This window comes from Populus euphratica, unplaced genomic scaffold (genome assembly GCF_000495115.2).
Source record: "Populus euphratica unplaced genomic scaffold, PopEup_1.0 scaffold175.1, whole genome shotgun sequence".
In the NCBI taxonomy this organism is placed as follows: domain Eukaryota; kingdom Viridiplantae; phylum Streptophyta; class Magnoliopsida; order Malpighiales; family Salicaceae; genus Populus; species Populus euphratica.
In genome coordinates this window covers 302838-319762 of record NW_011500057.1, presented here as the reverse complement: position 1 = coordinate 319762, position 16925 = coordinate 302838, and the positions used below count along the sequence as shown (strand labels likewise).

Here is a 16925-nt window from a genome sequence, read left to right as displayed (position 1 = left end):
AGAATGACAAAGGCACATTGTAGTCCTTAATTTTCACGAAAGTTGACAAATCACACTTTTCATCGAAATAAATCTCTGATCTTTTAATTTTTCATTTTAAACCCTGTAAAAATTAAATTAAAATCCAAAGGGCCAAAATTGGGTTATGACAGTCCAAATCCAAGATCTTGTAATAAAATATTGTCGCAGCTCTTGTGATAAATAAAGCGTCTGTTTATAATTTCAGTTATTGTTTAAAATATTTTTTACTTGTAAATATATTAAAATAATATTTTTTTATTTTTAAAAAATTATTTTTGAGATTAATACATTAAAATAATAAAAATATTTTTTTAATAAAAAATAATTTTAAAAAAGTACAAGTGAGACGGATATGATATAAAAATATGAGAGACTAATTGCATTGTTTTGCACAAATGTCAAGTCTAATTGTTCAAGATGGCGTGGCTATCATTGGAAAGGGCATAGAAAGAATTCGTGAGAGTGAACTCCTGAATTGGGTGGAGAAGCTCCACTTTTCATGTCGTATTAGTGCAAAATAATCAGTATTTAATGACTAATGATAACCATAGCATCTATAATTGGTAAGATGAAATCAATACCTCATGATTCGGATATGCAGCATCCAATTCTCGTCAATAAGATGAGAAGTAACAGCCATGATTCCCTTTCCTTGATTGCTGGAAGTCCACAAGCCTGCCTTCAAAGCAATCCGACTTCCACTAGCCTTCAATAACACTAGAGTTAATATATTAATATTTATTAACATTGAAATTAAAAATTTTCTTAGTTTGATATTTAGTAATGTAATAAACATTAAAATCAAGAATTTCATATCTTTTCCACAACACTAAATTTAAAAATATTTTTTATTAAATATTCACACTATCATCTTAGAATCACCTTAGAATCGAGAATATTATAAGTAGTCTAATAATAATATGACGTGAATTCTTAATAATTTAAGATAAAAACAACAGCATAGTTTATTTTAAATAAAATGTTTTAGAGGTGAAATTATTTTTTATTTTGTATAATTATTTTTATACTATAAAAATTCTGTTAATAAGTTAGAGTTTTAAAAATTATAATATTAAATAATAACTTTTTAAATAAGATATTTAAAAAAAATAAGATACCAGATATATAAAATAAATCAATGTTGTTGCAGTGTCGAGTAGTGATATTAGGTGTTTGGTAAAGTAGGAGCAGAATAAATTTTACATACCCAATCAACACTAATTGAAAAATAACATTGAGATGACGAGAATGTATTTGTCTTGTTTTTAATTAAAATAAGAAAATTTTACCTGGACCGTCCAGAGATTTGGGTTTGGTAACACTTTCCTTTCATTTAAAAAAAAATTACAATTTGCATCCTATTTTTATATAATTAATAGCAATTTACGTATTAAATTAGATACACGTAATGCCTAAAGGTACCTTGTAACATATATTTTGCTCTTCTTCTTCACCAACTTTGTCGCCAACTAGGTTTTCGCGGCCAACAATAATTGCAATGAATTATGTATCTAAATTTTAATGGTGATTGTGATTTGGAAGATTTTGAATTTAGATTTTCTGTCACTCTTCTTGGACTTTGAATCTTCTTATAGAAAATCAACACCGTCTCCAAATATTGGTGTATCGTGTATGTGTTTGCATAACTTCGCCTTTATCATTTCTAATACCACCCCCATGCTCTCTTTGACCAAAACAAATTTGCGTCATTATTTTATGATAGTAATAGCTGTTATAGAACTTGTACTCCTCCACATAATTATTTTTTCAAGAAAAAATATTATGTTTAGTTGATGTAAGAAAGGATAAAAAAATATCGAATGATAAAAAAATAAAAAAAATAATATTATCTCATGCTATAATATATTAAATATCAAAAAATAAAATAAAAAAATTATCATTTAAAAACAATAATTAAAAAATATAAATTTACTTAGATTAATTTATCAAACTCACTATCCAAGATGTGATCAGAATAATTATATAAAAAACAAAAAAAAACCATGATGTCTAAATTTTTAAAAAGAATCAACCTTGAATAATTAGGTCAAAAAATAATATAAGTAAAAAAAAAAATTATACCCTTTACTCAGGTTATTTGATTAAAAATACTAAACATAAAAAACCAAAAATCCTAAATTTCAATAAATCAAATATCAAATATTAAAATTAAAAAAAATCATAAATAAAAGATTAAAAAAAATAGTGATTAAAAGAATAGGATTAAATTTGAAAGAAAAAAATCAAATTGGATGATGGATAATTTTGTATTGAAAAAATAAATTGAAAAAAAATTAAAGAAAAAACATTAAGAAAATAAAGACTGGATCTAAAAAAATCAATAAATTTAAAATTTTGATTAAAAGATAAAATTGAAAACAATAAAAAAATTCACAAAAAAGACAAGAAAAAATGAAGAATAATTAAAAAATATAAATTTACTTAGATTAATTTATCAAACTCACTATCCAAGATGTGATCAGAATAATTATATAAAAAACAAAAAAAAACCATGATGTCTAAATTTTTAAAAAGAATCAACCTTGAATAATTAGGTCAAAAAATAATATAAGTAAAAAAAAAAATTATACCCTTTACTCAGGTTATTTGATTAAAAATACTAAACATAAAAAACCAAAAATCCTAAATTTCAATAAATCAAATATCAAATATTAAAATTAAAAAAATCATAAATAAAAGATTCAAAAAAAAATAGTGATGAAACGAATAGGATTAAATTTGAAAGAAAAAAATCAAATTGGATGATGGATAATTTTGTATTGAAAAAATAAATTGAAAAAAAATTAAAGAAAAAACATTAAGAAAATAAAGACTGGATCTAAAAAAATCAATAAATTTAAAATTTTGATTAAAAGATAAATTTGAAAACAATAAAAAAAATTCACAAAAAAGATAAGAAAAAATGAAGAAAATAAAAAATAAAAAATTTAGATTAAATGATGCAATTAAAAAAAATAAAAAAACTTAAAAAATTCAAAAAAACGAATTCAAAAAAATAAAAATTGATATTCAAATATTCCTAACTAAGAATACTACCCTGAAAATTTCAATGTAAGGTTCAAATCTCGGACGAGAGAAAAGAGAAAAAAAATAGTTTTGGTGACAATCCATCACCGATCATGGTCCAACATGTGTTGTATATGGAGGAAGATGACATTACGGGCAATCAACTGCAATAGTGGAAGAAAGTTTTCAACCGCCAAATAATGCTTCGCATGCTACGGGCCTCTCTGGATTGTGATATTGATGATAATTTAAAATATATTTTACTTTAAATAATTTTTTTTATTTTTTTAATAATTATTAATATTAAAATATTTAATTAATTTAAAAAAAAATTAAAAAAATTATTTAAAAAAAATTAAAATTTTTAAAAACACAATTTACACTACATTCCAAACACACCCTTCCAAGACTCCACTAAACCTTTACACGCCTCTGTATATCTGCCATGTGCCAGACAAGTTTGAGTTTTTAATAACCTTTTAATAATTGTAAAGAGCAATTTACTTCTTTATCCATTTTATTTTAACAAAAAAAAAAACCTTATAAAAATTTTTAAAAACCCCCAAAAGCCTAAATTAATTATGAAACCGAGGGCAATTCGATAAATTTTAATGTGCTCAGAATTTTAATTTTTAATATTTTTAATTACTGTAAAGACCAATTTACCATTTCACCCATCCAATTATAAAAAAAATAGAAATACAATAATACTCCCCAAAAAAAAAATTATTAATTTTGAAACTGAGCTCAATTTAATAAATTTATTGTGCAATAAAACATCAATTTTAAAAAAAGTCCCTAGAAGTCAATTTCTTTTTTGTTTTAAGGATAGTAAAGGCATTTCCCTATTCTAAATAAAAAACATATACACCTCCAATCAAACAAAAATAACAAATGAATTATATAAAAAAAAGTCATTTTACCCTTAAGCTTAATCTTTTTGATTGATTTGATGATAAACAAAATCATCAATGTACCATTACAATTCAGAATAAACTCTTTCTAGGGCTACAATAAACTTCTCACATCTTATATGTTTTTGGTAAATTAAACCGAGTTATTCATGGGAGGGACTATATTACTTACCTCTCTCGTAATCTAATTACGTGTATACAGTATTGTGGTATTTTGGTAAATTAAACCGAGTTATTCATGGAAGGGACTATATTACTTACCTCTCTCATAATCTAATTACGTGTATACAGTGTTGTGGTATATAGTATTTTTTTAAAATAAATTAAGTATAAAAAAAATAGAAATACAATAATACTCCCCAAAAAAAAAATTATTAATTTTGAAACTGAGCTCAATTTAATAAATTTATTGTGCAATAAAACATCAATTTTCAAATAAGTCCCTAGAAGTCAAATGTTTTTTTTTTTTAAGGATAGTAAAGGGATTTCCCTATTCTAAATAAAAAACATATACACCTCCAATCAAACAAAAATAACAAATGAATTATATAAAAATAGTCATTTTACCCTTAAACTTAATCTTTTTGATTGATTTGATGATAAACAAAATTATCAATGCACCATTATAATTCAGAATAAACTCTTTCTAGGGCTACAATAAACTTCTCACATCTTATATGTTTTTGGTAAATTAAACCGAGTTATTCATGGGAGGGACTATATTACTTACCTCTCTCGTAATCTAATTACGTGTATACAGTATTGTGGTATATAGTATTTTTTTTAAATATTTTTTATTTTTTAAATTAGCATATCAAAATACTAAAATATATCAATTTAATTTTTTTAAACCGAACACACTTTTAAAACGCATTCAATCATAATTTCATAAGCAAAAATAAACAATGCTTTAGGTAAACCCGAGCTCGACCTTTAAGAGAAAAAACTGCCCCTAACCTGCCCTTCTTAAATCGGGTATGCATCGGGTCGAGGAGTTTTGCCGCCCCTAACTAATATCTAATAAAGAAGAAGAAGAAGATGATGAAGAAGAAGAATGGGCTTTTATGAGTTGGTCCCTTTTATTGGCAGGGCCTTCTTTATCCAAGCTACTCGTCGTCTACTGTACAATCGTCTGTACAATGAGTGGCCATACCTTTGGGGAACGATTGAATTGTCGTATGAGCAAAGGGACGACACAGTACCAGGGCAGTGCATTTAAAAATGTCAATGAACGAACGCCGTTATCTAGTTGCAAGCACGCACCACACCAGTTTGTCTGGACAGTGACGAAGAAGAAAATGGCACAAAGAATGGGCTTACAGCTCTTTGTCAGCAGATTATCATCATACACCACAAATCATGAGCTCAAAAGGTTGTTTTCTCCCTTCGGTGCTGTTTCGGAAGGTAAAAGAAGATTTCACTTGCTTTCAATTACCTTTCATTCTTTATCTGTTTTGTTTTAAACAAATATTTTCTAATTTATGTTGCCTGTGTAGCTAGACTAGTTGTTGAATCAAAAACACTCAGGCCGAAAGGGTTTGGTTTTGTTACTTTCGAGTCAGAGGCTGATGCACACAAGGCATTGAAGGCAATGAATGGCAGGGTATTTTCCTACTTTCTTCCCTGTTTTTTTTCTTAATGTTTTCCTAATGGCCACTAAATTATCTTGTCGAACATTTTCCCTCTTTCTCGTGTTTGTAAATTCAGTTATCCTTCACGGATTTCTTGCTCAAACTTAGTAGAAGGGGTTAAGAGCAGGGGAAGTGGTCCTTTTCTTCTCTCTTGAATCCACCTTATTTTCCCTAGGTTGCCTGCAATAATTGAACCAAAACCCTCCAATGTTGGCTCCTTTTCTGCTTATTTACGGTGGGTGAGGTAGCAGGCCTTGTGTAGCTGGGATGGGTCTTGGTCCTCTAAAAAAGGGTTTATTTTAGACACTCTAGGTGTTATTTATAAAGCAAGTATAGCATTGTTTAACCATTGTAGATGACGTTTCTTGTGAAGGCTGTAATATGTATATACATGCATACATGTAGAAGAGGGTAAGAGACCATCATGCTTGGGGAACTGATTTAAGTGGCATGGACGCTATCACTGTTGATAATTTAGCAGCAAAGTATACATCAAGACCTAACCATGGTTTGAATCTTCACCGTTGTAATGTTAGGATTTTCTTCCGTTTTCTGGGCAATGATCAATCTTTGGTCTAGCTCTGGCATATTGCTCTCTTGTTTAAACATCCTGAAATAGATTTCTGATCAGATGTGGTAATCCTCGGCTCATTTCTTCCTTTGCAAAATTGATTTTAACTTGTAGCAAGAATATGCTTAGGAGTTTTTTCTGTTTAGATTTAATAGATTGGTTCAATCCAGGATCTTTCACGTGCCACAAGAAAACTATTTTTAAATTTTTGCATAGAAGTTTTTTTTATTTTTTATTACAATAATAATAATAATAATAATAATAATCTGCTTGGAGGGCTACCTTTTCTTATTATGCACCACTGAATGGATCAGGAGTGGTTGTTGTTGGCAGCGTGCTTATACTTTCAATGGTTAGTGGGATTCGAAGGAAGCACGGTCCAATATTTTTTTTCGAGTTTTTTCAGTATGACTCGGTTTTTTTTCCACTTCATTTCTTCTCAATTTGACATCAATCCCATTCCTGCTTAGTTATGAGGAAAATCTTGTTTCGTAATGGCTGTCAAATACACTTGTTGCCCTTTCCCTCTTTCGTGTACTTGGATGTTTTTGTTATCCTTTTCTCCTGTGTCGTGGTAGCTTCTTCTTGTTTATTTGTGTAAACTGAAATAAGGGGAAGCTTAAGTGTTTTGTTTAACTCTGTCGGTCTTCTTTCAGCTCTTGGATTTAAATCCTTTTTATTCTTTTGTTTGCATACAAAAAATTGAAACATGAGCTCCAACCTTATTCTCTCAAAACTCATTATATGACTGCTTTTTATGCATGGTTAAGTTGAAGCGATCATAAATTGAAACATGAGCTCCAACCTTATTCTGTCAAAACTCATTATATCACTGCTTATGTTAAATAATGTGACTTGAAGCATTTAGAGCACTTTGATATTTGATTTTTCACACCTACCACATTTCTGTTGTGGCATACAGATTGTTAATGGAAGGCTGATCTTTGTTGAAGTTGCAAAGGATACCGAGCGATGATGTAGCTCTCAGCAGATATTAGATGAAGGGATTGTGCACGGTCCTCTTTTATTTCCCCAATTCTGTCGGGTAATTAGGGAAACCAAGAGGGCATGGACGTCCAAGTGTTGGTAAAAGCATATTGTAAGACAATTTATGATTTGTGTAGAAAGTGTAATTTGTGGAAGGGGGAAAGCAATGCATTTGCTTTCAATACTTTGCTTAAGCACTCGATTGTGCTCATGCTTTTGCCCGGACGAGCAACTTGACTTCATTATTGTAAAAAGGAGAAGTTGCATCATTGTAGAGTTTCCTTGGGTGCTTGGGGGTGATCTTGTGATCGAGTTTTATCCCAATGCTACCAAAATAGCAAAATTGAGTGGATTCCAGTTAACAGAATCTCAAAGTTGAGCTCCTTCGGTGATGGTTTAACAGATGAAGAGGGCTATTTATTTTAGCAGGCAGAGGCTGTGAACTGTGATAAGGCTACCTCATACTGTCTAATGGATTACATTATAAGATAAACACTTTGCTAGATTTTAACTTCCTCAGCAGATCACAGGATTTAAACTCTCTTTTGGCTTGAGATATGGAAAATTATGCAGACCTGAAGAATGGAGGCGAATAATGGATGAGGGTATCCAATTCGTGAATCATTCTTAGACCTTGGTGTTTGATTCACCAGATACATAATTTATTTTACTCTTTTTATATTTAACACCCAGCCCAATCCTTGCAAGGCAAATCATTGAGGGTTCTGCTCATTCTAGGACATGCTGCTGGCAGTTCAAGTCTGAGCCCATCCATCTGTGATAACCCACCATATCATGTTTGAGGTAAAGGAATATATACACGGTTCAACAATTATCTACTGTTTCAAATCCCATTCATTCTTTTACCCGCGACTAGTTAATATGCAATTTAGCAGGAGAATTGACATCCAACGGGACGCTGATGCTTGATGGTGATCCAGGTCTTTTTAATCCATTACTTGCACCTGACATGTAAGGCAGACATGGTGCACTAAATTGGTTGTAAGAAAATGTAGGTTTTAACTTACAACTACTGGGTTTTGAACACAACAAAAACTGAATACAGGCATAGACTTGCAACACGCACTCTTCAAGTACAATAACTACGAAACTGCAGGCTAGTTTCCAATAGGGTAAAAGGATCTGCTTCCATATTCTTGTCTCTTGCCCCATCTGAACCCCCCTCCCAATAAAACCTGACCTATTTTCTACTCTAAGAAACCAATCGGGTAAGAAAAAAAGAAGAGATACAGAAGTAATATAGAAGTTTCTATTTTTACTTTCGGCATGTTTGGTGAACCATTGCACAGTAGGAAAGCCTCACTCAATAAGCAGCATCTAACCTGTAATAGCCAAGTGTTGTCAGGAAATCAAAAAAATTTGTCCTGTTTAGTTCTGGAAGATATCAAGAACAAGTACTTATAATCTAAACATGTAGTAAAGCACTCCAAGTTGTAAGAACACATGATGCGCAGAAATGTTGACGGAACAAACCCAATAATTTTCAACAAATATTATCACTGCTCTATGACTACGAATGTGAAATTCGCATACCCTGTGTAATGGATCAGACAAGACAAAAGCTCCTCCTCATGACCACTTATGAGCATAATGCACACGGATATTTCGGTCATCCAGCAACTGGAATAGAGAATAGAACAAAACATTAATAGATGACACATTATCTCAATATCAACACTCAAAGCAGGATTCATGTAACAAACAAGCTAAGGGGGATAACAGCTATCGAGCATGATAATTAATGAAAACATGCCTGGCCATCCATTTCTTTCAAAGCAGTGCTGGCTGCAGCTTCAGAAGAGAACTGCACAAAGCCGTAGCCTTTGGATTCACCATACACTCGGTGACAAATCACTTTCACTGCTAAAAATAGACAAGGCTATAAAATCTCCATAAGAATAAGGAAAACCACAAGGGCTCCTGGCCAATACGTTACCTTCAATTATTTCACCATATTTTCCAAAAGCATCCTTTAAAACAGTTTCATTGGTGTCATAAGAAAGCCCTGCATCCATCACCGCGGATTAAATTGATGGATATTGGTAGCATAGAAAAACGCATGCAGAAATGAAGTAGGAGAAAGAAAATTGTAGACCTCCAACAAATAATTTGGTGGATAAGTGGCGGGCCAATAACTGTCTGGCTAAGGGCAGACTGACACTTCGATTCAGACACTGCATCCCTTGTTATCCTACGCTTCCCTGAAAACAGATTGAAATGGGTCCGATTCTTTGAGTCAGAAATTAGTGAGAGATGAAACTAGAGACTGATCACTAATGGAAACGTCTTGATGCTTTTGCTTCTTCTTAGGTCCAAACTAAATGGAACCCATGTTTTCTTTGCCCGCAAGATGTTCGAGAAATTGGCCACGACGTTTTTAAAAAGAGAAGGGGGAGAGAGCACAGAATACTTTGGCTCTCTGAATTTATTATTGAAAACTACATAGTACATACTGTTTATGTTTTTGGTATTTAAAAATATTTTTTATTTTAAAATATATTAAAATAATTTTTTTAGATTTTATTTTTTATATCAATATATTAAAATTACTGAATTTTTAAAAAAATATTAATTTTATATTTTGTTCAAGTTAAATATATTTTAAAATATAAAAATAAAAAGATTTTACCATAAATATATTTTGAAAATATATCCAAACATAATTTTAAAGAGAAAAGTACAAAGTTATCGAAGAAAAAACATGGACAAGTAATTGGGTTTTTTTTGTATGATTGTGGTTTTTTTTTAAATATTTTTTATGCTGAAATTTATAAAAATAATATTTTTTATTTTTAAAAAATTATTTTAAAATTAGTTTATCAAAATAATTTAAAATATATATAAAAAATAATTTTTAATAAAAAAATTAAATTTAAATAAAAAAGGTTTGCACGAAACATTTTCAAAAAATTTAATCAACTCAACTCATTTGACTAGAATTCATGGGAAGTCCTTTTACTTTCAATTTTATTATTATATTGATTAATCTATATGATTTTAATATACAATAATCTTTTTACAATATATGATGATACTTATTGATCTATTGTCCAGCTTCGTAATGCAGGTCCATCAACTTGACAAATTATCATTTATTATCATAAATAAAGCATGAAAATCTCCGCGTATATGATTTATTATAAATAGAAATAAGAAAAAAATACATTAAATTCTTGAAATTAATAAAAGTAATTTATTTAATAAGAAGAGGTGAAAAGATATTTGGAATGGTAGACAATATTAAAAACTAATTATTCTTTTTTCTAGAGTACTATATGAATTCGACTTTTCCTTGCATATATAACAATGGCATCGTCCTTTCTTACTGGAGGGATGCTTAACACCATGTATGTGAATTTTTTTTAATTAAAATGAATATTTAAATTGATTTATACGTATTTTAATTGATTTTATAAATTTTTAAATTAATAATTATATAAATTTTAAATAATTCTAAAATTTACAAGATTTGAACTACTAACCTACCACAATTATAAAATTTGATCTAGCGATTGAGTTGACTTGAGGCCTTAATTGATTTTACATCGTAAAACCTTTGATTTATAATTTGTTTGTTTAAATTTGGATGATGTAGTATAACTCGAGTAGGATCAAATTTTTTAATAAATTTAAAAAATATAAAATTAATTTATAAATATTTAGTCTTATATGTTTTTTTTCATACATTACATTCACATAAATTGTTTTTTTAATATAAAATAACTATGCATATGTTTTTTTTATACATTATATTCACATGAATTATTTTTTAATGTGAGATAATTATGCATAACCTATACTCATATAAATTTTTTATTGACTTTTCAATATGTGATAACAACACTACATTTTATTTTATTTTATTTTTGTCTACATTTATATGTATTGTTTTTAAAATTTTTGATATAGAATGACTATACATGACAACACATAAATTATTTTAATTTTTTTTAACATGGAATAACTATATTATATTTTCTATTCTTTTTTATAGTTTAATTTTGCATGAATTGTTTTATAGTTTTTTTAACATGGAATAACAATATTTAATTTATATCCATGTGGATTATTTATGTTTTTAATTTGAGATAAGTATATTATACTTCATTTTTTTTTATGTCCTACATCCATTTAAATCATTATTTTATACTTCAAGTTTATTTTTTTATTAACTACATATAAATGTATTGTTTAAAATTTTTTCTAGATATTAAAACCTTATATATATATATATATTATTTTTTAAAATTAATTTGTGTCATCCCATATAATATGAGACTTGATTCCTTGATTCGAGTCAACTACAAGTCAAGTTCAATTATTATTTTGTCTATTAAACTCAATTACTATAACCAATGGTCAAACAAAATTAGTTAAAGTGTATATATTAACATTTAAAAATCAAAACAAAATCATTTTAATAAGATAATTACTAATAGTTATTAATCTACTTCATCCTACCGGTGCATTTCTAGTTGTGATAATTCTAACGTAGAGAGTCATTCTTTTCGTTTCTGTTTTATTATTTAAAAATTAACAATCTCCAATTGTTGCAGAAAATCAATCCCTAATCTTCAATCTTCAATTTCCCTGACAAATAAGTTGATTTAAGAATTTATTGTTCCCTTGCGCACCAACTTGCTAAAAACTCAGACTCCCAAAACTCTTATTTTGCCTGCTATCAACACCCAGAAAATAATACCCTAAATATTAAACACTAAATTAAAAAAAAAATATTTTTTTAAAATATTATTATAAAAAGATTATTTAAATTGTCACTCCCAGTTTATTTGTATTTTTTAAAAGTAATTTTAAAAAATTATTTTTTAATTCAAATTTATTTTTTTGATATATTTAAATTATATCTATATGTTAATATTAAAAATAACTTTTAAAATATAAAAAAATTATTTTAATATATTTTTAAATTAAAAATACTTCGAATCCCAACCACTATAAATGTTTTTGATAACATGCAATAACCCTCTTTCCCTCTCCACCGCTTAGATTTTAGTTTTCATTTAGGTTTGGAATTGAAAAGGGAGAAATTTTTAAAGAGAGAAACCCGAATTTATTGTGTCAAATATCTCCTGTTCTAAAATTAAATATTGTCGTAATAATTTCACATACTCAAAAAAAAGTGTCTGATTTGGTAATTTTGTGAAATAGAGAGAAAATGGGGGGTGAAATAGAAAGAGAAATCTCACTCGAAGAGAGAGAAGATACGTGTAGTATTATTTGATTGATTTTTTAGTTTAATATATAGAAAGATAACTTTATTATTTTATCAAATTTAAAAAAATTTATTGACCCAAGATATATATAGTAATTTTTCAAAATATAATAAGAAAGCCAATCAAATTATATAGGATGTAATTTTCTCTTTAAAAAGAGTTGATAAATTTGAACTAGGTTAAAGGTAATAAATCATATATATAAAATTTAAATTACACTAAATCAATTCTTTTTATTGTTTTTATAAAACTAGTGTATATCTAAAATTGCGAGTACGATAGTAATTGTGATTTAAAATATTTTTTATTTTAAAATATATTAAAAAAATTATTTTTGATATCTGTATATCAAAATAATTTAAAAATATATAAAAATTTAATTTTAAATAAAAAATAAATTTTAAATTTTGATGAAATACAGTTTAAATCATATTTTCAAATAAAAAGTTTTAGATTAAAAGTTCTTTGAGTTAACGGTATGACTCGTTTTTCAAGATTTTTAAATTTTTTTATTTAAAATTATTTTAATATATTGATATAAAAAATAAATTTTTATAATTAAAAAAAATATTATTTTAATAAATTTTTAAATAAAAAATATTTTAAAAAATAAATTAACACCACTCAATTAATAAAATCTTTGAAAGTGTAATTGTGGTTATTTTTTAAAATATTTTTAATTTTAAAATAAATTAAAATTCTTTTAATTTTTTTAAAATTATTTTTAATGCTAACACATTAAAAATAAAAATAAAAAATTAATTTAAAATATAAAATAATTTTTTAAAATATAAAAACAAACGCATGATAGAATCCCTGCCGATCGGTTTTATAACAGTGCTGTTGGGCTGATGATTTAAAAAAAGGTGGCAAAAATAGAATTTTCACGAGGGACAACGTGTCTAATTATAACTGGGACCCGTAAGTACTCTGTCCCTGTTGTCACGCATGAGCACCCTCATCATGATATTTATTTTTGAATTCTTATCGACCAATAAAAAAAAGTAGTATTCCTCCACCAGAGAGGAGAATTCTCCCTCTCTCAAAAAGTCGGCGTTTGAAGAAAGCAAACCCCTACCCCTCTCCCTCCCTCTATAAATCTCTCTGTATTTCTTGTGTGATATTTATCTAAGTAATTCATCCATAGACCTCCTAATCTACAATCATGGTCAGTCTCTTCTTTCTTACTCTTTAACTTTACTTTCTTACTCTAAAAAGTCTCTCTTTTGATCTATGATTTGTAAGCAACAGGCGATTAAGTTATTTTTTATAGATCTGACTTGGCCTTTCTTTTTAATTTGATGCTTGGATCTTGCGAGACTTAATATCTTCTGATTTGGTGATTTAATACGTAATTTTTTGTCTGATCCGATTTGTTAACTTGATCTATGTATGTCGTGTTCTATTTCCGGCTTATATGAAATTCCATTTTGTTGCTCTATTTTGTGTTTGCTTTTGCTGAGTACAGAAAGATAGTTTACAAGATGAGGATTCGGACATGATACCATGTTTTTATCTGGGACTGTTTTCTGTTCAGTTCCACATTTATGCACTGCAACTTTATCAAGTGATTTAGATGCATTAAGGTAAGCTTTTTCTCATGGCCAAGTGCATCATTTCTTGCACACAAAGGTTGAGTTCCTGGTTGCCATGGATCTTGGATTCCTTAGCACTAGAATGCATGCGGTCATAATGCTGACTCGTCTAAAATGGCTGCGGTTAATCTTCGTTAATTACCAACAGTAAACTAATAATGTTATAGCTTCGATTATCTATACCTGGCTCATTTTGCTATTCAAAAAAAAGGGGGAGAATTCGCTTTTGCCCATTGTCAAACACCTGGGTTATGTTTCTGTTTTTAACAAAGCGTCGTTGTTTTTTACTTGGTTTTGTCAAACCTCGACAAGTAGGTTAGGATTAGGAATTGCAACAAAATCCTCTGTGCTGCCACTTCCTTTGTTCTATTTCTTTATTTTTTCAACTACCTTTCTGGTTGTTATTGATCATTTGATTTAATGACAAACAGAGTTTGAGTGTTCAGCTTTCTTAGAAGTTAGAAACCTAATGTCTTAGAGGTCTGGCGCTTTGCTTTATACGACAGGGTGTTATGTTCCGTTAATTATGTAAAATGGAATGACTGTGAGAAGATGTATGGTCCTTACTGAATCCCTAATGTGTTGAGACGGAGAAGATGTAGGTTATAAAATATAGGTCATGTCAATGAGTTTGGAAGCTTAAAAAACCAAAAAATCTTGGTCATTGTGGTTCCTCTGTCTTTCAATCTTCTCGACTGTTTCAAGTCTTGCAACTTCTTTCTTTCTTTCTTTCTATGCTATTGTTTTGAAACTTTGATGGACTAATGTCATGACTTTGGATATTATGTCGTCCAAGAGGTGATCCATTATACAGTAATAAATACGTAGATTTGTTTATGTGGTCCTCCCCTAAGGGCATCCTAATAAAGAATGAATCAAACAAGTGATAAGAGATGTCTTGTTAAAACATTGCTTCTCCATCTTACCATATATCACCCGCCCCCTCTGTGTCTAGGCCAACGCAGCATCTGGTATGGCTGTGCATGATGACTGCAAGCTGAAGTTCTTGGAGCTGAAGGCTAAAAGAACTTACCGATCCATAGTTTTTAAGATTGAAGAAAAGCTAAAGCAGGTTATTGTAGAGAAGCTGGGTGAGCCAGCTCAAAGCTATGAAGATTTTACTGCAAGCCTCCCTGCTGATGAGTGTCGCTATGCTGTTTATGATTTTGATTTCATGACTGCAGAGAATGTTCAAAAGAGCAGGATTTTCTTCATTGCATGGTAATGATCCCCTCACTCCAACTGCATTTATTATTTTTGGGCTTTGAATTGTTTTCTCATCATTTTTTGTGGTTTACAAGGTCCCCTGACACATCAAGGGTGAGAAGCAAGATGATTTATGCCAGCTCTAAGGACAGGTTTAAGAGAGAATTGGATGGTATTCAGATAGAGTTGCAGGCAACTGATCCAACTGAAATGGGTCTTGATGTCATTAGAAGCCGTGCTAGTTAAGTGTTTATGGCTTTTGGCGTTGAACCTGACTGAATTATGAAATCGGTTTGTTTGTTTGAGTTTTATCCGATAGCCCTCTTCTGGAATCAATCCAGTGATTTTGATTGTATTTTTTTATGATCCATCATGTAATGAACCTATGCGATGTGTGTTTCTTTATAGCCATACTCACAATCTTTGTTGTACCAGTACTTGTTTTTAACAATTCTGAAAATGGATGTCCCGACAATTTCTCATATTTGCATTAGAAGACTTGTCCTAAACATTAATAAAACATAGCAATAAAAAACTTCAGGAGTTACTGGATTGGTTGGATTTATAAACGAGTTTAAGATTGTGATTCAACAGCAATGGGCATTCTTGGAATTTTTATTCCATTTTTGGTAATTTATATAGATAGTTTTGTGATTCCAGTTAGGGAAATTCATTGTTATCAAATCTGGACAGGCGTAGCGGGTAGTGGGTCAACTGGGAATTTGGTTGATCTTGTGACTGCATTGATTTGGGTTTAATAAAAGACTGGTTGGAATAATAATTCAGCTAAACTTGAAAAACTTGGTGGGTTGACCTATGATCCTAGGATCAATTAGGAATTTGGTTGAAACTTGGTGGGTTGACCTATGATCCTCGGATCAATTAGGAATTTGGTTGATTTGGTGACTATTGATTTGAGTTTAATAAAAGACCAGCTGAAATAACAATTTTGCTAAATCGAGAGATTTGACGGGTTTACCTATGACCTCGACGGCCCGGCAAGTTGATCTATGATTTGGATGAGATTTTTTTATTTTAAATATAAAATTTGAAATTTATTAGTATATATATTCTATATTCTTAATACAAAAGTTATGTTTTTTTAATGTGGGATTTGAAGGTCTTTTGTATATATAATCCATGTTTGTATGAAAAAAATTATGTTTTTTTAATGTGAGATTTGAAATCTATTAACATATACATTATATGTTTTCAAAAAAAAAAAATTATATTTTTTTAATGTGAGATATAAAATATTTTATTTTAAAATACTTCAATTTAAAAGGATAATATAGGATTTGAAGTCCTTTCGTATATATACTCTATGTTTTTATAAAAAAAATTATATTTTTTCAATGTAGAATTTAAAACCCATTAGTATATATACTTTATCTTTCGAAGAAAAAAATCATGTTTTTTAAATGTGGGATAAAAATTTTTTTATTTAAATACTTTAATTTAAAAGGAAAACATGATATCTTTTTAATATAGTATTTAAAATCCTTTTTTATATATACTACATGTTTTCATTAAAAAAAATTATATTTTTTTAATATGAGATTTGAAATATATTACTATATATATTCTATGTTTCTAAGAAAAAAAATAAAAGTTTAATATAATATTTTTTTAATGTCAAATAAGTTTTTTTTTAACTTCATTATATATATATATATATATATATATATATATATATATTTGTGTGTGGTGGAGGGGGT

At 28.7% G+C, this 16925-nt stretch overlaps 4 protein-coding genes across 7 annotated transcripts in view; 2 read left to right on the top strand and 2 right to left on the bottom strand.

The window, feature by feature from the left end:
* LOC105107900 (Ras-related small GTP-binding family protein) overlaps positions 1-16925 on the bottom strand; it is a 29595-nt gene that overhangs the window by 8076 nt on the left and 4594 nt on the right. The window contains exon 1 of one of the 2 annotated variants that reach the window (XM_011001987.1): positions 2905-2923. The exons of the other annotated variant lie outside the window; for it this stretch is intronic. The gene's annotated coding sequence lies outside the window, so the exon portion shown is untranslated. Of the gene's footprint in view, positions 1-2904; positions 2924-16925 lie in introns of those variants that run through there. 2 annotated transcript variants of the gene reach the window in all.
* On the top strand, positions 5011-7656 carry LOC105107901 (polyadenylate-binding protein 3). Its single transcript, XM_011001988.1, has 3 exons — positions 5011-5366; positions 5459-5565; positions 7087-7656. The coding sequence occupies exons 1-3, from the start codon at positions 5027-5029 to the stop codon at positions 7138-7140; spliced, it is 501 nt and encodes a 166-aa protein (XP_011000290.1). The 5' UTR covers positions 5011-5026; the 3' UTR covers positions 7141-7656.
* LOC105107902 (glycine-rich RNA-binding protein 4, mitochondrial-like) lies at positions 8123-9595 on the bottom strand. 3 transcript variants are annotated; one of them, XM_011001990.1, is made up of 5 exons: positions 9268-9595; positions 9109-9177; positions 8926-9035; positions 8706-8792; positions 8123-8494 (listed from the first exon to the last, which is right to left on the bottom strand). In XM_011001990.1, exons 1-4 carry the CDS (start codon positions 9350-9352, stop codon positions 8742-8744), a joined length of 315 nt encoding a protein of 104 aa, XP_011000292.1. In that variant the 5' UTR covers positions 9353-9595; the 3' UTR covers positions 8123-8494; positions 8706-8741. The 3 variants fall into 3 exon arrangements, with proteins under 3 accessions (XP_011000292.1, XP_011000291.1, XP_011000293.1); XM_011001989.1 differs by having other exon boundaries at positions 8152-8792; XM_011001991.1 differs by having other exon boundaries at positions 8152-8792; positions 8926-9032.
* On the top strand, positions 13415-15697 carry LOC105107903 (actin-depolymerizing factor 2-like). Its single transcript, XM_011001992.1, has 3 exons — positions 13415-13574; positions 14957-15222; positions 15303-15697. Exons 1-3 carry the CDS (start codon positions 13572-13574, stop codon positions 15451-15453), a joined length of 420 nt encoding a protein of 139 aa, XP_011000294.1. The 5' UTR covers positions 13415-13571; the 3' UTR covers positions 15454-15697.

What these genes read in the sequence shown, in the direction of transcription:
- LOC105107901 (XM_011001988.1), top strand. Translation starts at nt 5,027, where the DNA reads ATGAGTTGGTCCCTTTTATTGGCAGGGCCTTCTTTATCCAAGCTACTC. An exon ending in CTTCGGTGCTGTTTCGGAAG is followed by an intron (nt 5,367 to 5,458) that starts GTAAAAGAAGAT and finishes TTGCCTGTGTAG; the next exon opens with CTAGACTAGTTGTTGAATCA. An exon ending in TGAAGGCAATGAATGGCAGG is followed by an intron (nt 5,566 to 7,086) that starts GTATTTTCCTAC and finishes TGTGGCATACAG; the next exon opens with ATTGTTAATGGAAGGCTGAT.
- LOC105107902 (XM_011001990.1), bottom strand. Translation starts at nt 9,352, where the DNA reads ATGCAGTGTCTGAATCGAAGTGTCAGTCTGCCCTTAGCCAGACAGTTA. An exon ending in CACCAAATTATTTGTTGGAG is followed by an intron (nt 9,178 to 9,267) that starts GTCTACAATTTT and finishes TGATGGATGCAG; the next exon opens with GGCTTTCTTATGACACCAAT. An exon ending in ATATGGTGAAATAATTGAAG is followed by an intron (nt 9,036 to 9,108) that starts GTAACGTATTGG and finishes GTCTATTTTTAG; the next exon opens with CAGTGAAAGTGATTTGTCAC.
- LOC105107903 (XM_011001992.1), top strand. An exon ending in AGGATTTTCTTCATTGCATG is followed by an intron (nt 15,223 to 15,302) that starts GTAATGATCCCC and finishes GTGGTTTACAAG; the next exon opens with GTCCCCTGACACATCAAGGG.